General features: G+C 39.4%; 1 protein-coding gene and 1 pseudogene across 2 annotated transcripts; both read left to right on the top strand.

The window, feature by feature from the left end:
• The first annotated feature begins 1,814 nt into the window (after nucleotides 1-1,814).
• Nucleotides 1,815-17,514, top strand: LOC127798544 (uncharacterized). 2 transcript variants are annotated; one of them, XM_052332170.1, is made up of 2 exons: nucleotides 1,815-2,112; nucleotides 17,027-17,514. In XM_052332170.1, the coding sequence occupies exons 1-2, from the start codon at nucleotides 2,100-2,102 to the stop codon at nucleotides 17,398-17,400; spliced, it is 387 nt and encodes a 128-aa protein (XP_052188130.1). In that variant the 5' UTR covers nucleotides 1,815-2,099; the 3' UTR covers nucleotides 17,401-17,514. The 2 variants fall into 2 exon arrangements, with proteins under 2 accessions (XP_052188130.1, XP_052188129.1); XM_052332169.1 differs by having other exon boundaries at nucleotides 1,817-2,112; nucleotides 17,018-17,514.
• An 8-nt stretch (nucleotides 17,515-17,522) lies between these two features.
• Nucleotides 17,523-20,774, top strand: LOC127798543 (uncharacterized mitochondrial protein AtMg00810-like; annotated as a pseudogene).
• The last annotated feature ends 3,024 nt before the right edge of the window (nucleotides 20,775-23,798 follow it).

Raw genomic sequence — 23,798 nt, 5'->3', positions numbered from 1 at the left:
CCACCCGGCACCTCAGGTGAGGAGTGAAGATGGACCAAAGTTTGAAGAAGATTGAAGATTCTGGTGGCTGGTAGAGGCGGAGCAAGGAGATCCAGCGACAGTGGAGGACTGAGCAGAAGATAGGAGGCGCTGGAGCAGCAAGGAACGAAGAGCTGCGGTGAGGGGGAGCAGGTGGGGTTTGAGCCAGAGGGAGCAACGGAGAAGAGAACGAGATCAAAGAGCGACCATTGTCCCGCCATCGGTGGTCCCCGCAATCATGTTTGTTGATTTGAATATGTTTTTATATTGCCTCATGGCTCATTCTATCTGGTTTGCTGCAGCCCCCTGCCATGGGGTTAAAGAACCCCATTGCCGGGCGCTAACGTCAATGAGCGAGAGAGAGGGTGGCCATGGCAGGGGGAGGGAGGGAGAAGAGATGGGGAATGAAGATGAGGTAATTTTGGTCATTTTTTTTTTATCTCCAAAAAAAAAAAAAAAGAAAGAAAGTTACTGGAGAGCTTGGTGCAACAAAATTTATAAATTCAAGAAAGATGTTATTGTTATTTTTGAAAATTTTAGGAGTATCGCGCTCATTTTTTCGGTCAATTATTTATGATTAGCTTTACGTCAGGAGCACAAACATGCAGTTTAGCTAGCCAGGATGTTATGAAAAAGATAGTTTTGTATCACTTTTACCTGATCGATTGTAATGCCTCTCGGTCTCGGACCAATCTGCTTCACTTAGAAAATCTGCTAATTCTTCATTGTACAGCTTGCAGTACATTGATACTCGCAGAAGAAATCTGGCCGTAACTGCTCTTATCTATCTGTAGTGTTGTTTGACCTATTCTCACAAACCAGAGTTGTGCTAAACACTATCCTTATAAAGCAACTCAAGATGGGGGTTGTGGGAGGAAGTAGGGTCCAAGCAAGACATAGAATCTTGGACAGAGAATAGAATACACAACTCAATTTAATCTCCAAAGCAACTCAAAAAGATATGAGTAATGCTATTCGGCCCATTGAAGTGCCCATCGAAGACGAAATTACTATTTTACCCATTGAGCAATTTACAAAAATGACCCCGTTCAATTTAGCGGGATCTGGCTCCCTACCCGACAGCTCAGTGCATCATTATCTTCTCTCTCTCTCTCTTTCATTTGCTCCCTTTCATTCTCTCTCATTCGAACTTCCCTATCACTCAAGCTCAATCTCTCACTCTCACTCTCTTCTCTTCTCTCTCTCTCTCTCTCTCTCTCTCTCTCTCTCTCTCTCTCTCTCTCGTTCCCTCTCGTTCGACCTTCCGTATCACTGAAGCTTGTTCCGGCCATTGTGCGACCCTTCTTCTCGGATCGAAGATCAAGGTTGTTGTTCCCCGCCCGTGCGCCTTCATCTCCGATCGTCGTACGTCTCCATTGGCTCCGATCTACAAGCAGGTAAGTCATTTTACACATTTTAGTCTTGATTTTCAGCACACATCCATCATATATACGTATATGCACATTTTTTGGATTTGACTGGGACTTTATGCTTAGATCTAAGGAGATTGGGCCATTGGATCTTGATTTTTTTTGGGTATATTGGTCGATAGGCCTTTGGGTGTCGGGTGGTTGCTTACGATAGCCAGAACCCACCGACCATTATGGTCGGTGGCAACTGGCAGTCTGTATTTCTGGCCGAAAATTAAAATTTGGATCCATGAAAATTCAACCATTAAATGTGGCCCATTTTTGTATATGTTAACTCCCTTGACGTCCTGTTTGTAATGGTAGGGTTTGATTGTGAAAATATTCGGGTGGCGATGGTCGCCGCTGGCCGCTGGTGGCGACGGTTGTTGCTGGTTTAGGATGTTTTTGGGGTTGGCGAAGTTGGTTCATGTGCTAGCCCATGCACCAACAAGGGGTTGGGTCTGGCCCAATTGTGACAGCCCTTGGTTGGTTCCAACCCAATTTGTTCCACCTGTTCCCCTCTGTTTGTGGAATTTATGTTTCTCTCGTTTCTGTTTATATATTCATGTACCATATTATGCTTCTAATAGAGTATTGACTTTCTATAATTTTCTAAATTTTATTGTAGACAATCAATTCTAATTTAGGAGATGAAGGAAAGCGATATCCCCAATGAGTAACATAGGTATGTATGATTTATTTAGGTAACATTGTATAAAAAAAGAAAAACAAAATGTTTGTGTTTGTACCTTATGTTTGTACCTTGTTTTGATATAGTAAATCATATGTTTATGCAAAATATATATAGGTAAGATTGTATTATCTTATGTTTGTACGTTGTTTTGATATAGTAAATCATAGTGTGCTCCCAGAATCAGTTGAAGATAATGAGGAAAATTGCCAAGATAATGAGGGTCCATTAAACAACGAAGTAGTAGGAGAACATAGTGATCTTATACCTAAGGTTGGAATGAAGTTCAATGACGAGAATGAAATTATGAATTTTACAAGAGATATGCTTACCATGTTGGTTTTCCAATAAAGAAAAGAAATTCGAAAAAGGGTGAGGATGGGATGGTAATATATGGTCTATGCATGTAGTCGAGAAGGCAAAAGAACTAATCAAGCTAACACTTCTCTCAAGCCTAAAGCAACTATTCGAGTAGGGTGTAAAGCTAAGATCAAAGCCATATTGGTTATTTTCGGAACATGGCGAATAAGCACAGTCCACCTTGAGCATAACCATGAAACAAGTCTAAGCAAATATAGGTTGTATAAATGCAATAGACAGTTGAACGAACGTGTGAAGCGACAGCTTCAAGTTAATAATATAGATGGAATTTCACTACAAAAATGTTATAACTCAACTGTTGTTGAGGCTGGTGGGTATGAGAACCATACGTTTGTGGAAAAGGATTGTAGAAATTACATTGATAAGGTGATAAAGTTAATACTTGGGGAAGGAGATGCTGCTTCAATTCAAGCATATTTTTCAAAAATGCAAGCCCTTTGTCCGAGTTTCTACTTCAGTGTCAACTTGGACAAAGATTCTCGATTGAGCAATGTATTCTGGGCAAATAATAGGTGTAGAAAAGTGTAATACCCAAGAACTTTGGGTTATTATTTTAAAGGAAAAATAGAAATTGGGAGAAATTAGGTATCTGAAAAGCACAAAAAATTTACCGAATCAGCCGAAGGGAGCACCCTAGAGCCTAAATGTCTAAGGAAAAATGAACGCCTCTAATGATCATCTCAGGGCATGATTTTTAGGATAGAAAGAAATGCAATCAGGAACGATTTTCGGTCCAGCAAAAATGCAGCCGCCATTTAAACTGCAAAACTGAATTCTCATAGGAGACTTCCAAAATGGTAACGGAAGTTGTGGGAAGCTTCGGTTTGTCGAGTAGAACAACCCTTCAGAGGTTTCTCGAAGAAACGAGTAGGTTTAAAGCCAAAACGAAGAAACGGGCCTAAGTGCAATTTTCCAAAGTTGCCCGAGAGGGGTCAAAATGTCATTTTTTGCAAAAGTGGCAAAGAGGAAATTGAAAGATTGGAGCTTAAGGGGCTCAATGGAAATTGAGGAAAGTGTAGGGGTTGTGAGGAAAGGGGCCAAAATGGAAAAATCAAATCTGGGGGGCGAAACTGTAATTTCGAAAACTCCATAGCCATGGCTTCTGACAGTGGCGCACCATCTCTGGCCGACCGTTTCAGGCATTGGGCTAGCACAAGGGATGGTCGGGGATCTCATAGGAATCATCATGAGCTGCAATCGGGCACTAGGATAGACAGATTTTCAAACAATTCTGGCTAAATCGCAGGCGATAATGTCGCGACCTGCAACTCAACATTTTGGTCAGGTGAGGTCGATTTCGGGTCGATCTGGGGGAGGGGGAAATGCTTAAAGTAGTGGGTAATCCATCCAAGGCCATTTCGAAGCTCGACATTGCCTATAAATAGAGCCCTTTGTAGCCGAAAATTTTCAAACTTGGAGCTTCAAATCGAGGGTGAAAACGAACAAATTGGGAGTTTAAATCATAGGGCTTTTGTTTCCCATGGCCTAAACGTCATTTCTGGAGAATTTCAAGCATTTTGGTGGTGATTCGAAGGAGAAATCGAAGCTCGCCGAAAACCTAGACGGTCCGCCTGGCCGAGAGTTCATGGCCTCCGTTGGCCAGCTTTTGGACCTCCTTTAAAACCCATTCAAGTACCCCTAGGATCGATTCTTCATGGGATTTCTTTTGGTATAGGTTTTACATTTTTTTGGCATGGCCGTGGCCGGAGAAGACGATCGGCGCGTGGGCCCCACGCGCTAGTCTCACTCGCCCTAGCACACGCCAGCGCATGTGGGCGCGTGCGGGCTTGGTTTTTCGTGCAATTTTTTTTAAGTAACTTAGAAAAATATTTTATAATTTCCTATGTAAAAATATTTGGAGAAAAATAGGTATAGGTATTTATTTTGGAATATTAGTGAGGAAAAATTGAGGAAAAATAGAGAAAAAGGCAAGGAAATTGAGGAAAAATAGGTTTTATTGATTAATTAAATAAATATCTTGCCTAGGGTGCTTTGGGAAGTGAGGTGAAACATTTGATGCGAAGTTCAAGATTGACACGCAAATCGAGGCAATTCGCACATTTTTCGAGGTATCCCGATAACTGTGAAATGTGAGTGGTTTTATCCCTATAACTCATGATATTGGATTATGTCCTTGGAATATTCCACGTTCCAGGCGAGCCAAGTAGCCGGAAGGGCAAGGAAGTGATTGAGGCATGATCGTGGTGAAAATTTTGTGGGACTAGAACTATCTATTTTATTCGGATGTATTGTTTAGATTTTAATTTCGTCTATAATATTATGTTGGGTGAACGATATGTATGTACCCACATATGCTATGTTTTCGAGATTCCTTATAGGTTCTGATCTTGCTTCCACTATGCTTAAAGTGTATCATTCCCTTTCTATATTGGGAGTGTTATTAAATAAAAGTCATGTTGAGGATTTATTGCCAGTTTATGTGTAAAAAAAAAAATCCTAGCATAATTTAATGCCCTGGAAGTCAGGGCGTTACAGTTGGTATCAAAGCCAAAGTTCTATTTGAAGAATCAGGATAGATCTTTAGGGAATCTATGAACTCGATGTTTAGAGAACTTAGATTAAGAAATCCTTATCTATAGATTAAGAGATTGATGATTAAAGCTTAAAGGTTGTGAACTTAAGTGTGCTGTACTGAATTGTGCATGTCTAGGAAAGTTCTAGCTAAGGCAAGATTTGGTACTTAAGTGTGTCCATTGTGACCCACCTCTCTTACCTGGGAACTTACCTAGTGCACTATTCATGTACAAAACGCTAAATAGCTACTGTTCTCGGTGAATAGTAGAAAAGCTAACAAATTTTTAATGGCAGCATGGAAAATGATTATCTCGAGCAGTTCTGGGTGACCCACTGGATCAGCCGATGGGCAAATAACGAGCCAATTATGGTGGATGTCTTCGGTCACCTGGACCTCCTCGAAGGAATTCTAAGAGATGTGCCGCCGAGCAGTTTCGTGAAGCCAAGTCTAATGACTGCCCAAGTCAATTTTCTGATAAATCATATGGAATGAGTATGGAGAGACCTAGCCGAAGGACTTTACCTCTAAGGCAACTATGCATCCTTGTTCTTCTACTGCCAGCAGTTTCGCGACCATGCCCTCAACATGTACGAGGGAGATGAACTGGAGGAGGAAGAAATGTCCGACCCCGATGAAAATTGGGAAGACATGGTGGCAGCCGATGCCAATATGATGGGCGTCGGCTACCTTAGCTCGGACGATGAAGAAGAAGGAGTAACGGTGCACAACGATCTCGAAGGACCCGAGGTCGAGTCTGAGGATGACCCGATAAGCGATGATGTTTAGGTCTGGAAATCTGCCAACCCATAGAAAAGAATCGTGGAAGATCTTATGTTCTCACTTACTAGTATTTTGGGTGTATGCCTTAAGTTTCTCGTAATCGATGTTATGTACAATATTATGAAATAAAATTTCCTTTTTAAAGAAATTCTCGTGGAATGAGACCTTGTCTTGTCTTTCAGATGGTAACCACAAGACAACAAAGGAATATGACCCCTATTAGCCCCAATCGGGGAATAGAAGATGTAAGAAGCAGTGGGAGCCGCCGCTACAGTAGTAGCATCAAAACGGGAGAACCAGAGACAGAATCATTAGTTCCTGAAGGACGCCTGGATCGCATCGAGACGGTTATAGAGAATCTTTTGACCAACGCAACTAGAGAAGGACCACCTAGGCACACTGAAAATGTGCTGGAATAATACCGACGGCAGCGGCCACCAATGTTTAAGGGGAAGCCCCATGATGACCCCAGCATGGCCGAATACTGGTTAGAGCAGTCAGAGAAGTTGCTTCAACATCTCCAATTCAACGACGAGGACAAAGTAAATTGTGCCACTTTCATGTTGGAGGAAGAAGTTGGGAAGTGGTGGCAGACTACAGAGCGAGCGTTGCAAAGATTCCACTCGAGCCAAGGGTCTGAAATTGATGAGACCCCAGTATCAGTTTGGGAGGCATTCAATAAGGCCTTCAATGATAAGTACTTCCCGCTTAGCTGGAGGCAGGAGAAGAGTTGGGAGTTTGCGAACCTGAAGCAAACTGGAGAAATGTCGGTGGCTCAATACGACACCAAATTCAATCAGCTCATTAAGTACATGCCAATGTATGATACGGATGAGTGGCAGAAAGCACAAAAGTTTATGTCAGGACTTCGGGTGGATCTGCTGCAGGCCTCGAGCACATGGTCGATCGAATCCTATGAGGAAGCTTTAAGTAAAGCCTTGACGATGGAAAGGAACCTTCTGCAAGTAAAGTAGATTAGGTCTGGAGAAACAAAAGGAGACTCGGAGCAGAAATCAGGAAATAAAAATCCCCAGGGCAGCAAGCAATGCCCCAAGTGTAGAAAGAGCCATCCAGGGAGGAAATGCTTAGCAGGAACGTCTATCTGCTATTCTTGCAAAAAGAAAGGGCACATAAGTAGGAATTGCCAGAAGAGAAAGGAAACACCTCCAGTTAAAGACTTGTCGAAAGTGGTGTGTTTCCAATGCAATCAGTCAGGGCATTATTCAAGTAACTACCCGAAAAAACCAAGACTTGGACAAGTAGATAGGCCAACTGAAAAGGCAGGAGAGGCTCGTGGGACTCGTCAGGGACATGTCTACAACCTCACCAAGGAAGATGTGGGGACAAATCCAACGGCCGTGCAAGGTACGCTCTTCATATCAGATACCCTTGCTCATGCATTGATAGATCCTGGGTCAACACATTCATTTATGTCATATTCTTTGGCTACAAGTTTAGGGGTAGAGACTAAACTTATGGAGTCTCAGATAATAATTTCGACGCCCATGGGAAAAAGTACAAGGTCCTCAAAAGTGATAGAAGAATGCGAAATTAGTTTAAGTGATGCTCGATTTCAAGTTGACCTAATTTTGCTAGAAGTGTATGACTTCGACATAATCTTAGGAATGGATTTCTTGTCCAAATACGATGCCAGTATAGATTGTCGAAGAAAGGTAATGACCATAAAGAAACCTGAAGGGAAATGGGTCAAATTTCAGGGACAGGGTGACCCTAGGAATGGAAAAATAATTTCGACCAGGAAGGTAGAAAAGTTGATAAGCCAGGGATCTCATGGATGTATAGCCTATGCTCGTTTAGAGGGGAAAGAGGTACCAAAGCTCAATGAAGTGCGGGTAGTACGAGAGTATGAAGATGTATTTCTAGAAGATCTACCAGGACTACCGCCACCTCGAGAGATCGAGTTCTCAGTTGAGCTAGTACCAAGAACTAAACCGATATCTATTCCTCCATATCGAATGACCCCGGCAGAAATGAGAGAATTACGAAGCCAGTTACAGGAATTGACCGATAAGGGACTCATTAGGCCGAGCACATCATCGTGGGGCGCACCAGTGCTATTTGTAAAGAATAAGGATGGAAGCTTGAGGATGTGTATTGACTACCGTCAGTTGAATAAAGCTACGGTAAAGAATAGGTATCCACTTCCGAGAATCGATGAGCTGTTCGATCAGTTGCAAGGAGTAAAGATATTTTCAAAGATTGACTTAAGGTCGGGATACTACCAATTAAGGATTAAGCCTGAAGATATTCTGAAAATAGCATTTCAGTCAAGGTACGGCCATTTTGAGTATTTCGTGATGCCATTTGGGTTAACGAATGCTCCAGCGGCATTTATGGATCTCATGAATAGAGTGTTCAGTCCCTATCTAGATCAGTTCATAATCGTGTTTATAGATGATATATTGATATATTCCTCAAATGAGAATAATCATGAAAAGCACCTAAGGGTGGTGTTAGGAACTCTCAGGAAACACCAGTTGTACGCCAAGTTTTCAAAGTGCGAGTTCTGGCTACCCCAAGTCACGTTTCTTGGACATGTAATCTCTGCCGAGGGAATCTCGGTAGATCCAGCAAAAATTGAGGGAGTTCAAGGGTGGAAGCAGCCAACGAATGTGACAAAGGTGCGAAGCTTTTTAGGATTGGCAGGCTACTATCGAAGATTCGTGAAGGGATTTTCAAAAATAGCCTCGTCAATGACAAAGCTCATTCGAAAAGATGTTAGGTTCGAATGGACTGCCAAGTGTGAGGAAAGTTTTCAAGAGCTTAAAAACAGATTAACCTCAACACCTATTTTAGAAATGCCAGATGGGCACGGGGGATTCATTGTGTATACAGATGCCTCTAAGATAGGTCTAGGTTGCATATTAATGCAACACGACCAAGTGATCGCATATGGGTCGTGACAGTTGAAGAGGCACGAAGAAAACTACCCGACACATGATCTAGAATTAGTGGCCGTAATATATGCTCTGAAGCTATGGAGACATTACTTGTATGGTGAGACCTTTGAGTGTTCACAGACCACAAGAGCTTGAAGTACGTATTCTCGCAAAAAGAGCTGAACCTTAGGCAGCGACGGTGGATGGAATTTCTAAAGGACTATGACTGCACCATACGATATCACCCAGGGCATGCCAATGTGGTGGCTGACGCACTGAGTAGGAATATGCCCATCTCTATGGCCGGAATGATGGCCTGTGAGTGGCAAATGTTGGAGGCTTTTAGCCATCTGACGGTGAGTGTAGTGCCGATGGAATCGTCCGTCCTTATTGCTGGCATGGTAGTTCAGCTGGATTTGGTGAATGAAATACGGGAGGCATATGTGGATGATAATCAGATACATCTATGGGTGGACGAGCATGGCCATCCTAAGAGATATGATTTTGAAATGCATAATGGCATACTAAGGTTTCGGGGAAGGATTTACGTGCCAAATTTAAGAGATTTGAGACAAAGAGTCCTGAATAAAGCCCACAGAACTCGTTATACAGTACACCCGGGGGCCACAAAAATGTATAGAGATCTCCGAGAGGTTTATTGGTGGCCGGGAATGAAAACAAGCGTGGCAAAAAAAGTGGCGCAATGCGATATTTGCCAAAGAGTGAAGATAGAGCACCAGAGACCAGTAAGGCTCATGAAGCCATTGGACATCCCGGAGTGGAAGTGGGAGCACATCACAATGGATTTCGTGACGGGGTTTCCCAGGAGTCAGAAAGGCAACGATGCGATTTGGGTCATCGTAGATAGGCTAACGAAGTCAGCACACTTCTTGCCTACACGGATGGATAGGCCAGTATGAAAATTTGCAGAGCAGTATGTTGGAGAGATAATTAGACTTCATGGCACGCCGGTAAGTATAGTCTTCGATCGGGATCCGAGGTTTACCTCAAGATTTTGGGGAAGCTTGCAAGAGTGCACAGGGACGCAATTGAACCTTAGTATAGCTTATCACCCGCAGACCGATGGACAGTCTAAAAGGACCATTCAAACATTAGAAGATATGCTAAGGTCGTGTGCCTTGGATTTTGAGGGTACTTGGGAAGAGCATCTGCCCTTAGTAGAGTTCGCTTATAACAACAGTCACCATAGTAGTATAGGAATGGCACCCTTTGAGGCTCTATATGGAAGAAAATGTCAATCGCCTATCTGTTGGACTGAGGTAGGAGAGAGACAAATATTGGGACCTGAGTTGGTTCAGCAAACGACAGAAAAGATTCAGAAGATCCAAGAGAGAATCTAAACTGCACAAAGTCGTCAAAAGTCCTATGTAGACAAAAGAAGGCGAGATTTGGAATTCGAGGTAGGAGATCATGTGTACTTGAAGGTATCACCTCAGTATTTGGCGACACGGGGAAAGAAGAAAGGTAAGCTAAGACCTCGATTTATTGGACCATATCCAATCAAATGACGAGTTGGGCCGTTGGCTTATCACCTAGAACTTCCTATCAGCCTATCCAACATCCATGATGTCTTCCATGTGTCTCAGCTTTGGAGGCATATACAAAATCCAACCCAGGAAATTCGAGTAGAAGTAATCGAATTAAGAGATGATCTAACTTATCCAGAGTCGCCCGAGCGAATCCTTGATCGGCGCGACCAAGACCTGAGGAATAAAGTCATCCCACTGGTAAAGATTCAGTGGAGAAATCATACTGAGGAAAAAGCTACATAGGAGCTCGAGGACACGATTAGGGAAAAATATCCCCTGTTGTTCGAGGAAGTAGAATGAAAGTAACAAATGTTTGTGATTATCTATGTAAGGTTATCAAAAATGTTATGAAATAAAGGGGATGTTTGTGAATAGTACGTTGTATTGGTGATTCTATCAACTATTTTTTATGTATATGGCCGACAGTAAAGAGCTACAACGGGATATTCTGTACAAAACCCAATATACCCGATAGGCCTTGTATATGAAAGTGATGAAATTAATGTGTTTACAAAATGATTAATGACAAAGCTCGACTAAGAGATAAAAGTCGTTGCTTTTATGAGTTGTTAGCCTGATATTGATGTCGTAGTAGGTAGAATACGAAAATTTCGAGGATGAAATTTCTTTAAGAGGGAGAGAATGTAATACCCAAGAACTTTGGGTTATTACTTTAAAGGAAAATAGAAATTCGAAGAAATTAGGTATCTAAAAAGCCCGAAAAATTTATCGAATCAGCCGAAGAAAGCACCCTAGAGCCTAAATGTCTAAGGAAAAATGAATGCCTCTAATGATCATCTCAGGGCATGATTTTTAGGACCGAAAGAAATGCAATCAGGAACGATTTTTGGTACAGCAAAAATGCAGTCGCCATTTAAACTGCAAAACTGAATTCTCGTAGGAGACTTTCAAAATGGTAACGGAAGCTGTGGGAAGCTTCAGTTTGTCGAGTAGAACAACCCTTCAGAGGTTTCTAGAAGAAACGAGTAGGTTTAAAGCCAAAACGAAGAAACGGGCCTAAGTGCAATTTTCCAAAGTTGCCCAAGAGGGGTCAAAATGTCATTTTTTGCAAAAGTGGCAAAGAGGAAATTGAAAGATTGGAACTTAAGGGGCTCAATGGAAATTGAGGAAAGTGTAGGGGTTGTGAGGAAAGGGGCCAAAATGGAAAAATCGAATCTGGGGGGGGGCGAAACTGCAATTTTGGAAACTCCATAGCCATGGCTTCTGACAGTGGCGCACCATCTCTGGCCATCCGTTTCAGGTAATGGGCTAGCACGAGGGATGGTCGGGGATCTCATAGAAATCATCATGAGCCGCAATCGGGCATTGGGATGGCCAAATTTTTGAAAAATTTCGGCCAGATCGCAGGCGATAATGTCGCGACCTGCAACTCGACATTTTGGTAGGGTGAGGTCAATTTTGGGTTGATCTGGGGGAGGGGGAAATGCTTAAAGCAGTGGGTAAGCCATCCAAGGCCATTTCGAAGCTCGACATTGCCTATAAATATAGCCCTTTGTAGCCGAAAATTTTCAAACTTGGAGCTTCAAATCGAGGGTGAAAATGAACAAATTGGGAGTTTAAATCATAGGGATTTTGTTTCCCATGGCCTAAACGTCATTTCTGGATAATTTCAAGCATTTTGGTGGTGATTCGAAGGAGAAATCGAAGCTCGCCAGAAACCTAGGCGGTCCGCCTGGCCGAGAGTTCGTGGCCTCCGTTGGCCTGCTTCCGGACCTCTTTTGGAGCCCATTCAGGTACCCCCTAGGATCGATTCTTCATGGGCTTTCTTTTGGTATAGGTTTTGCATTTTTTCGGCATGGCCGTGGCTAGAGAAGACGACCGGCGCGTGGGCCCCACGCGCCAATCTCACTCTCCCTAGCACGCGCCAGCGCGTGCGGGCTTGGTTTTTCGTGAAATTTTTTTTAAATAACTTAGAAAAATATTTTATAATTTCCTATGTAAAAATATTTGGAGAAAAATAGGTATAGGTATTTATTTTGGAATATTAGTGAAGAAAAATTGAGGAAAAATAGAGAAAAAGGAAAGAAAATTGAGGAAAAATAGGTTTTATTGATTAATTAAATAAATATCTTGCCTAGGGTGCTTTGGGAAGTGAGGTGAAACATTTGGTGCGAAGTTCAAGATTAGCACGCAAATCGAGGCAATTCGCACATTTTTCGAGGTGTCCCGATAACTGTGAAATGTGAGTGGTTTTATCCCTATAACTCATAGATGATATGATTTCTTTGCTATGCATAATATTTTCACATGTTATGATCATTTTTGTTCATATATTGTTGCATGGGAAAACGTGATATATGCACGACATGATATTTTGTTATATTGAAACTCGCGCATGGGGTTGGGATGTTACCCTAAGAGTGTAGCCAAAATTCCCCTAGGGCAATTAATGGAACAACGTTAGGCTTATCCTGCAAGAGATTCGGGATTCTGCCTAGGGTTCTGTGCCGGGCTGGTGGGCCTGGGAAGTTACATTGTGGGTATATGTTTAAAATTGTCCGTACATCATGCATCATTCATTCATATTTATCTAACCCTCACTTAGAAGATTTCATCTTCTAATATTGGATTATGTCCCTGGAATATTCCACGTTCCAGGCGAGCAAAGTAGCCGGAAGGGCAAGGAAGTGATTGAGGCATGATCGTGGTGGAAATTTTGTGGGACTAGAATTATCTATTTTATTCGGATGTATTGTTTAGATTTTAATTTTGTCTGTAATATTATGTTGGGTGAACGATATGTATGTACCCACATATGCTATGTTTTTGAGATTCCTTACAGGTTCTGATCTTGCTTTTGCTATGCTTAAAGTGTATCATTCCCTTTCTATATTGGGAGTGTTATTAAATAAAAGTCATGTTGAGGATTTATTGCCAGTTTATGTGTAAAAAAAAAAATCCTAGCATACTTTAATGCCCTGGAAGTCGGGGCGTTACAACAAGCATATAAGGAATTTGGCGATGTTGTGACATTCGACACCACATACCTGACCAATAGGTACGACATGCCATTGGCTCCGTTTGTTGGTGTAAATCACCACGGGCAATCGACACTGTTTGGATGTGGTCTACTTTTGAACGAGGACACTAAGACTTTTGTGTGGTTGTTTAGGACATGGCTTCAGTGCATGGAGGATCAGGCTCCCACTAGAATAATCACTGACTAGGATAATGTTATGCAAAACGCAATTGAGATAGTTTTCCCTAACACAAAGCACAGGTGGTGTTTGTGGCATATACTAAAAAAGTTGTCGAAAAATTTTGGGAACCATAGTTGCAAGGCTTCAATTCTTTCAACCATACATGACGTGGTGTACGAATCACATAGTCTTGAAGTATTCGAGCAAGGCTGGAGTTCAATGATTAAGAAATATGCATTGCACGACAACGATTGGTTGTCTGGACTACACACACAAAGAGCTCGTTGGGTGCCATGTTTCTTGAAAACTAGTTTTTGGGAAGGGATGTCAACAACCCAGCGGAGTGAGAGCATGAATGCATTTTTTGATGGTTATGTACACTCAAAAACTTCATTGAAGCAATTTGTTGAACAATATGAGCGGGCAATTAAGGCTAACGTTGAAAAGGAGTTTCAGGCCGACGTTAATTCATTTTCTCAGATGGTGCCATGCGCATCGAGGTATCCCATGGAGAAACAATTTCAAGAAGTGTACACAATCTCCAAATTCAAGGAGTTTCAAGATGAGTTCACAAGGAAGATGTATTGTGAGGTTGTGTCTATCAAAGAAGGATCATTGGGTACGAGGTACAAGGTGCGAGAAGATATCATATTTGACGAAGGATTCAAGTAGAAAAAAAATTCAGTTGTTATTGACAAAGAGAAAGGCGATTTTGTTTGTACATGTCACATGTTCGAGTTCAGGGGAATAATTTGCAGACATATTGTCACAGTATTGATTCGAAATGGTATCAAATCATTTCCTGACAAGTATAGCTTAAGGCGATGGAGGAAAGATGTCAGTAGATCGTACACGAGAGTGAAGATCAATTACAATAATTGGATTAGTACGCCTAGCCAATTAAGATATGATAAGTTGTGCAGTGTGTTTGCGAAGGTTGCAGACTTGGTTGCAGATGACAAAGATCGTACCAAGGCAACTATGGAGTGGATGAAATCTCAATTGACTACATTGAGCATATCTAATGCGAAGCCAAGTTATGGTAGCAATATACATGTTGAAGACAGTGTGCAAGAACAAGTTATTTTTTAAAATTTTTTTATTTTATTTTATTATAATAATTTTTTTAAATTAAAATAATAAAAAAAAAGTCCGACCCATGGGGTCGAGGAACGCTCGGTTCCCTGACCCCCAATTGTCGGGGAACCCTGGGTTCCCCGACTTCCAGCAATCGGGGAAGTGTTCCATGGCCACGACTATGAATGTGTGTGTATATATATATATATAGGTGTGTGAGTGTGTGTGTGTGTGTGTGTGTGTGTGTGTGTTTATGTGTGTGTATTCGATTGTTCGTGGTGGAGATCAGCGAAGGATGGCGGTTTGCGATGGTAACAGTAGAGAAGATGGTGGGTAAAATCGGTGGTTGGAAATGGTGGGTGTTCGTATTGGTTTGTGGTGGAGAGATTAGTGCATGGAGAGGGTGATTTGCTATGGTTCTGATGGAGGTCGAGGAAACTAGCATTCCCCGACTGCTGGCAGTCGGGGCTGGGTTCTATGGCTGTGGCTGCCATAGCCGCGGCCATGCGTGTGTGTGTATATATATATATATAGGTGTGTGTGTGTGTATGAGTGTGTGTGTGTGTGTATATATATCTCTATGTGTTTGTATTCAGGGGAGAGAGAGAGAGAGAGATGGGTGTGATCTATCTGTGTGTGCGTTTGTGTGTAGTGTGTGTATTCAGGAGACACACAGAGAGATGGAGAGATAGGTGTGAGGGAGAGAAAAAGAGATGGAGCAGATGAATAGTTGCGACTGTGGCTGTGGCTGTGGAGAGTAAAAGAGAAGGAAGATGGTTGTGATTGTTGGTGGCTGAAGGGTAAAATATGATTTTTGAAAGATGTTGAGGAATTTTGGCGGGAGTGGCTATGAAGAGTAATATTATGGGTTGTGAATAGAATTTCCCATAGTTTGATGGCATGTGGACAGGAATAAATTGCACTAAGCAGCGAAATAATATTGTGCCTTTCAGGCTACAATATTAAGTAGTGGTATATGAAATCTTCGTATATTATTATTATCAAATAATAAGTCAGAATAACCAAGGATTAATGTGACAGCTTTACTTGCATATATATATATATATATAATAATTTATGTTAGTGTGATGGAGCAGGGACCTTATCAGGTATTAGCTACCTAAATTGAAATCCCTTTAATTTTTTCATCATTCAATTCAAATTTTGTCGGCTTCCTGGCTATTTCCTCATTTAGGCGACATACAAGAATTCATCTTCCTAAATCCTTATTACTTCGTAATGTGTAAAGAAGGGCAAGGTTGTTCTGTGTAACTCGTGTGTGGTTTCACTAGCTAGCTACCGAATGCATGATTGGGCATCCCTTTAATTTGTTGATAATTGCTGGCGCCGACACTTTTAATTTCCTCTGCCTGTCCATTTACCTTTTTCGAGCAAGCAATACATGAAATTCTCACTTTGGCATTTTAATTAATGTTTTGTGCATGTCTAGTTAACCATATATATACAGGGTAAACATGTTGCTTACAACAACTTGCATTCCATTTCCATGTCCATGTCTTTTTATGGACTCAATGATCTTTCCAGTATTGGTACAAGGAAAGTGCTCCCCCCTTTCTTTGATGTTATCATAAAGGCCCAACTGCCAGTCTCAATCCCTCCCCTCTTGCATGCAAGTAAGTGCGTGTTTGCAAATTGCATAATTAATAATAAATACCTAAAAGGTGTTAAGACAATTGGCATTTTAGTTCTAGCTTCCTGTTTTTTCTGTTTATTATTTTCGTCATTTTCTCATTTGACTTTGCCAAAGCTAGTTGCTTAATTATCTAAGCTTAGTGGATGATGGTGGTTAGTGGCAGTTCTTTCTCAATTTGTTTCATCCACTCTGTGATCTTGACTACTAGATAGGAAAGTTTGTTATTTTCTACTTGTATAAATTCTGCAGTTTGAATGAATTAAATATGTCGGAATTTTCAAACATTTGATCTACAATTCTGAAACTACGGTTGTTCCGTTTCAACTTTCAACAGTGGTATCAAAGCCACAGTTGATCTTACCGAACCAAAACAATTTTTTTTTTTTTTTAAACCCTCAAAAGAAATGCCATCCAACAGCCTACCTTTAAATCCACCTATCATCTTCACTGGTGAAAACTATCGTGTTTGGTATGTGAAAATGCAAGCTTTTTTGGAAGCCTATGACCTTTGGGAAACTGTGACTACGGATAGGCCTATACCTCCTCTACTAGCAAATTCCACTTTAGCTCAAATCAAACACAACAGTGAGGAAAAGGCAAAAAAAAATCCAAGGTTAAGTCACTTATTCAGAATTCTGTGGCAGATTGTGTTTTCTACAGAATTATGGCATGTAAAACTGCAAATGAGGCTTGGGATAGGTTGAAAGAAGAATACTAAGGCAATGATGGAACACGACAAATGCAGGTGTTAAACCTAAAAATAGAATTTGAGTCTCTGAATATGTAAGAGGATGAAACAATTAGCAAGTATGGTGATCGAATCTCTTTGATTGTTAATAACATCATATTACTTGGTGAAGATTTTGCAGACAAAAGAATTATGGAGAAAGTTCTTGTGACTCTTCCTAAGAGATTTGAATCCAAAATTTCCTTCCTTGAAGAGTCCAAGGACCTTAGCAGCATCTCATTAGTTGAGCTAATGAGTGCTCTTCAAGCACAAGAGCAAAGAAGGACTCTAAGACAAGATAAAGTCACTGAAGGTGCATTTTCTGTGCATAAGCAACAATCTAAAAAAGGAAAGAAGCAGATCTACCAGAAGAATAAGGGCAAAAATGGAAGTGGCATCGATAGTGAAGGTTCAAAACAGAAGAATTTTCCACCCTGCAGACACTACAAAAAGACCACACACTTGGAAAAATATTGCTGGTGGAGAGCTGATGTTGTGTGTGGCAACTGCAAATAGATGGGGCACATTAGCAAGGTCTGCAAAACAAAGAACAAAGACTCCAAACCTCAACAAGCACAACTAGCGGATGCTCAGGAAGAGCAGCTCTTCGCAGTTTCTTGCTTCTCAACTAATGATGTTTGGCTCTTTGATAGCGGTTGCACACATCATTTGTGCAATGTTGCTGGTATGTTCAGAATCCTTGATGAAACTTACAAGTCCAGAGTAAAAGTGGGTAATGGAGAATTTCTAAAAGTCAAAGGCAGAGGCTCAGTAGTGGTTTCAACAAATTCAGGTATCAAAACTATTCCAGATGTTTTGTTCATTCTTGACATCAGCCAAAATCTATTAAGTGTTGGATAGATGCTTGAAAAAAACTGCTCACTTCGCTTTAAGGATCATAAATACACCATTTTTTATCCATCTGGAGAAAAATTACTCTGTGTAAAGATGAAAAACGGGAGTTTTGCTATTGATTAGGGGAAAGCTCCTGAGCGTACGTGTTTTTTGTAGTACCACACAAACTGTTTCAAACCTTTGGCACAAGAGGTTTGGGCATTTCAATCAAAGAAGCATATTAGAGATGAACAAGAAAGAGTTGGTTGAAGATATGCCTGTTATCAACAGCAATGTTCAAATATGTGATACTTGTCAGTAAGGCAAGCAAGCAAAACTACCATTTCCAAAAATCAAGCATGGAGAGCCAATCAAAAACCTCAACTCATACACACTAACGTGTGTGGTCCTATGAAAACAGCCTCTTTAAGTGGTAACAAATATTTCGTTCTCTTTATTGATGACTACACCAGGATGTGTTGGGTTTACTTCGTCAAACTCAAGAATGAAGTCTTTACTATTTTTAAATAATTTAAAGCTTTTGTAGAAAATCAATGTAGTCTCAAAATCAAAGCATTGAGGTCTGACAATGGTGTTGAATATACCTCTGGTCAGTTTGTTGAGTTCTGTGACAGTGCAAGCATTGAACATCAACGTACAACACCATACACACCACAACAGAATGGCGTCTCTAAGAGAAAGAACAGGATTGTAATGGAGATGGCTAGGTGTCTCTTGATTGAAAAAAAGATGCCAAATGAATTCTGTGCAGAGGCAATCAATACCTTTGTCTATTTGCTGAACAGACTACCCACAAAAGCACTGCAGAACAAGACACCATATGAACCATGGTGTGGAAACAAACCATCAGTGCAACATCTTAGAATCTTTGAAAGCATTTGTTACTATCAAGTTCTAGAGCCAAAGAAAAGCAAGCTGGACAACAAAGCTCAGAAAGGCATTTTCATGGGCTATGGATCATCAACTAAAGGCTACAGGATTTTCTGCTTGCAGACAGAAAAAAATTTCTTGTGCAGGAATGTGAAAGTTGATGAAGCAACAATCTAAGATTGAAAAAATTAGAAGAATGCACAATCTGATTTCTTTTTCAACAGCCACTTTAATGAGTAATCTCAACTTATAGCTGATGAACTGGTAGATGACTTACCAGTGAGGGGCACCAGGACTTTGGAGGACATCTATCAGAGGTGTAGCTTGGTTATCATTGAACCAACAAGCTATGTTGAAGCACAAAACTCTCAAGAATAGAGGAGAGCTATGCAAGCTGAACTGGATATGATCAACAAGAATGGAACCTGGCAGCTCATTGATAGACCTACAAATTAAAAAGTAATAGGAGTCAAGTGGGTCTTCAAGACTAAACTTAACCTTGATGGCTCAATTTGCAAACACAAAGTAAGACTTGTGGTAAAGGGTTATGCTCAACAGTATGGTGTGGACTACTAGGAAACTTTTGTTCCAGTAGCAAGGTATGACACAATCAAACTTCTTCTTGCATTTGCAGCTCACAAATCCTGGCAGATTCATCAGCTTGATGTCAAATTTGCTTTCTTGAATGGTTTCCTTGCTGAAGAAATTTATGTAGAGCAACCAGATGAATTTGCAATTCCTGGTAAAGATGATCAAGTTTATCTTCTAAAGAAGGCCTTTGTATGGCCTAAAACAAGCCCCAAGGGCCTGGTATGAAAGGATGGACAATCATCTCATTCAACTTGGCTTCAGCAAAAGTAAAAATGAAGCTACATTGTATGTGAGAGTCACTGATCGTGAGTCCATAGTTGTTTCAATTTATGTTGATGACATGCTTATGACAGGAAGCAAAATTGAACTAATCCAAAAGTTCAAGAATGAAATGAAGATAGTCTTTGAAATGACTGATCTTGGAGTCATGAAGTACTTCCTTAGCATGGAAGTGATGCAGTCCAGTGATGGGATTTTTATATGCCAGCAGAAGTATGTTTCTAACATCCTAAATAGGTTCAAAATGCAAGACTGCAAACCTGTGAGCACTCCAATTTCTACTGGATTAAAGCTTGGCAAGGATGAGGACTCTAAAAAAGTGGATGACAGCATGTACAGAAGCTTAATTGGTAGCCTTCTGTACCTCACTGCAACCAGGCCAGACATTCTATTTGCTGTGAGTTTGCTCTCTAAGTTCATGCATTCGCCTAGAGAAACACACCTCACAGCTGCTAAAAGAGTGTTAAGGTATATTAAAGGAACCAACACACTTGGGATTTTCTTTCCAACGTCTATAAAAGAGACTTTGAAGCTAGTTGGGCACTTTGACAGTGATTGGGGTGGCTGCATTGATGATTCCAAAAGCACTTCTAGATATTTATTCTCCTTGGGTGCAGGTTGTTTCAGTTGGAGCTCAAAGAAACAAGAAACTAAAGCTCAATCAATAGTAGAAGCAAAGTATATTCCAGCTGCGTCTGTTGTAAACCAAGCTATTTAGCTAAGAAAGATGCTGAAGAATTTGGGATATGAACAAACAGAAGCTACCAAAATCATGTGTGACAATATTTCTGCAATTTCAATCTCAAAAAATCCAGTGTTTCATGGTCGAACGAAGCACATCAAGATCAAGTTTCATTTTATTAGAGAAGTTCAACAATCTAATGAAGTGTTACTTGTTCATTGTTCAACCGAGATCCAGCTTGCTGATATTTTCACCAAGTCACTGCCAAAGGAAAGATTTGAAATCCTGAGACAAAGAATTGGTGTCTGTCACCAAAATGCCAAGGAGGGGTGTTAGACAGTTGGCATTTCAGTTCCAGCTTCCTGTTTTTTCATTTATTATTTTCGTCATTTTCTTATTTGACTTTGTTAAAGTTAGTTGCTTAATTATCTAAGCTTAGTGGATGATGGTAGCTGTTAGTGGCAGTTCTTTCTCAATTTGTTTCATCCACTCTGTGATCGTGACTACTAGATAGGAAAGTTTGTTATTTTCTACTTGTATAAATTCTGTAATTTGAATGAATTAAATATGTTGGAATTTTCAAACATTTGATCTACAATTCTGAAACTACGGTTGTTCCTCTGTTTCAACTTTCAACAAAAAACAACTGGGGGCCGGTACTTAATTAGCTTTTACCATGCAGGTTGTAGAACATCGAATCATTACCACTACAATATTCCTGTCTGTCTCTGGTATATGAATGATTCCATATATGAAACACAGCACAGCTATTAATTTGTTTCTTCTTTCATACATGTACTTCCAAATCTCTCGATCCTTTTGCGGCTCTTAAATATATATGCTGATACAATTTTTTGTTAGTTACTTGTTGTGAGGGAGAGAGGTCGAAGCGCATATAGAATTTGAGAATCATTTTCGTTTCATCATGGGGCGTCGCGGCTGGGCTGGCTGGCTGGCTGGCTACACAATCTCAATCATTAGGGAGGACACGCGGAAGAGCGATGAGCGTGCGTGGGAGATGTAATTGACTGCATGCATGCATGCATGTGACCAGCCATTGGCTGAAGCTGATGAAGCCAAAAAAAGAAAGAAATGACCACGCGCGGAATGCTATTCCATGTGCAGAAAAAGTTAGGGCGGGGGAAGGAAAAGCCAACATTAGATTCCGTCAACGTCGAATATGGAATGCGAGAATCTTAACTCCAGCTAATTAAAGCTATTGGGGTGTGTATTCTCAAGTCAAGAATTTTTTTTGTTTCTTCTTTCTATTTGAAACCACAAAAATTGGGTTCCCACCCATCCTTTTATAACCTTTAGCTTAGATGCCTTTCAACAAATATTCGTAATTAATCTTTATGTTCTAGCTAGCCCTTAATTGCCAGGACAGAAGTGCATTGCTGGTTTAGAAGGGTGTTTATTTATTATTATTTTTTTTCATTTTAGGGTAAATTTTAATATATAAAATTAGATCACATATTTGAGTGATTATAGAATAACTTTTTTGTAAAAATAAAATTACATACAAATATAATTTCAAACTCCCAACTCTCTCTCTCTCTTGCCCTAAATATGTTTATTATTATTATTATTATTATTATTATTATTATTATTATTATTATTTTCTTTTGGACCTGGAGGGGGTGCTTTGAATTTTTATCCTGAGATAGGCCAACTTGCATATTAACAATTCAAGTGGTCCAAAAGTATAATTCCTTTCTCCTGTTGAGGATCACTTGTTAGGTGATCAATATGGACGAACTCGAGCCTTTTGGCTCGATTGGGCCTGGCTCGCCCAAGATCTTTACTAGTCTCCTGGCCCAATCTCAACCTCTTTTTAGTTGTTAGTGATCATCATCACTTTTTTATCCGCAATTCTGTCGCATCTGCTCTAGATCTCATTCTCATTAATATTAAATTTCATCACCCTGTAACGTCCGATGCAAGCATGCATGCATGCAGGAAGACATCTCATTCTTTTACATAAACTAGTTCCATTGAAAATCAAAATATATTCTTCTTTGATCCTAATGTTATACTGTCAATTTTCATTCTTACTTGAGCGTCGTAATATTTGTAGGTGTTAATCACCCCTCACCGCACTTTACCAGAGCCAAATCTTTCGACACTTCAGGACCCACATTCGACGGCCAATCCCTTTTTTGGGGCCAGAAAGAACAATGCTAATCCATGCCATTCAAATTGAAAACCGATTATACAAATTAAAATATATATATATATATATCTTTATACTTTGTGATGAGGACTGCACTTGCAACTTTTTCTCTTGCTCTTTTTCCTTTTTCTGTTTTTATCGATTGGCACATTTTTTATCAACAGATTAAGATGGACACTCTCTAATAGTTGTACAGATTATATATAATAAAATAATAACGTCACCTATGCATGTAAATTTGAAAATTTACATATTATTTTAATATGACTCTTTGTGCAAGTCATATAACACAAGAAACATTACCAAAAAAAAAAAAATCTAATAATTTTTAAAGAGTCATCATAGCTAGGGTTTTTCAAAAACAACTTATTATATTAATATAATCTTTTGCATAAAGCCAATAAACAAAACAAGAAACACTATGGAAAAATATCAAAAAGTCGTAATATAATTTTAATATAGAATTTTTATAAAAAAAATATTGAAAAGTCATATAATGGGACTTGTTAAAAAATTAATTTTTTGTAAATATAAGTTTTTGCACAAAGCCATATATATAATAATATAACAAACACTAAAAAAATAATCTAAAAACTTTTGAAGAGTCATAATGGGTTTTTTTCTAAAACAACTTATTATATTTATATGATTTTTTTTTGCACAAAAATAGATAATAAACCAAGAAAAGAATAAATTGGAAAAATTATTGAGAAGTGATAATAGGGTTTTTTTTTAAAAAAATCATTATTTTGTTTTTGTTTTTTTTTTGCACAAAACCATAAAATAATACAAAAACACAAGAAAAAAAATCTGGAAAATTTTTTAGGAGTTATAATTGGACTTAAAAAAAAAACTAAGTACTATTTTGATATTTCTCTTTTTGGAAAAATCAATATCATAATTCAAGGAACATTAGGAAAAAAAACCTAAAAAATTATTGAGGAGTCATAATAGAGTTTTTTAAAAATTTATTTATTATTTTGATATGATTTTTTACTCAAACTCATAATAATACAAAAAAACTAAGGAAAAATCTGGAAAAAAAAATTAAGTTGTAATGGGGTTTTTACAAAAACTATTTACTATTTTGATATATATATATATATATATTTGCAAAAAGCCATATAATAAAACAAAAAACACTAAAAATATCTAAAAACGTTTTGATGAGTCGTAATTATGGAGTTTCTGAAAAAATTACTTATTATTTTGAGATGAATTTTTTGCACGAAGCTATATAATAATATAAGAAACATTATGAAAAAATCTGTAGAATTTATGAGGAGCCGTAATAGAGTTTTCTTTTTTAAATAACTATTATTTTGAAATAATTTTTTGCATAAAGCTATTTAACACTTTCTCTTTAGATTGTGTTTTGGCATTCTAATTTAAGAATTTTTATTGTAAAAACATTTACCGAGTTTAAAGAAAAAAGAAAGACTACTAAAAAATTTTAAAATAAAT

This window comes from Diospyros lotus, chromosome 3 (genome assembly GCF_014633365.1).
Source record: "Diospyros lotus cultivar Yz01 chromosome 3, ASM1463336v1, whole genome shotgun sequence".
In the NCBI taxonomy this organism is placed as follows: domain Eukaryota; kingdom Viridiplantae; phylum Streptophyta; class Magnoliopsida; order Ericales; family Ebenaceae; genus Diospyros; species Diospyros lotus.
This window is presented reverse-complemented; position numbering and strand designations above follow the sequence as displayed.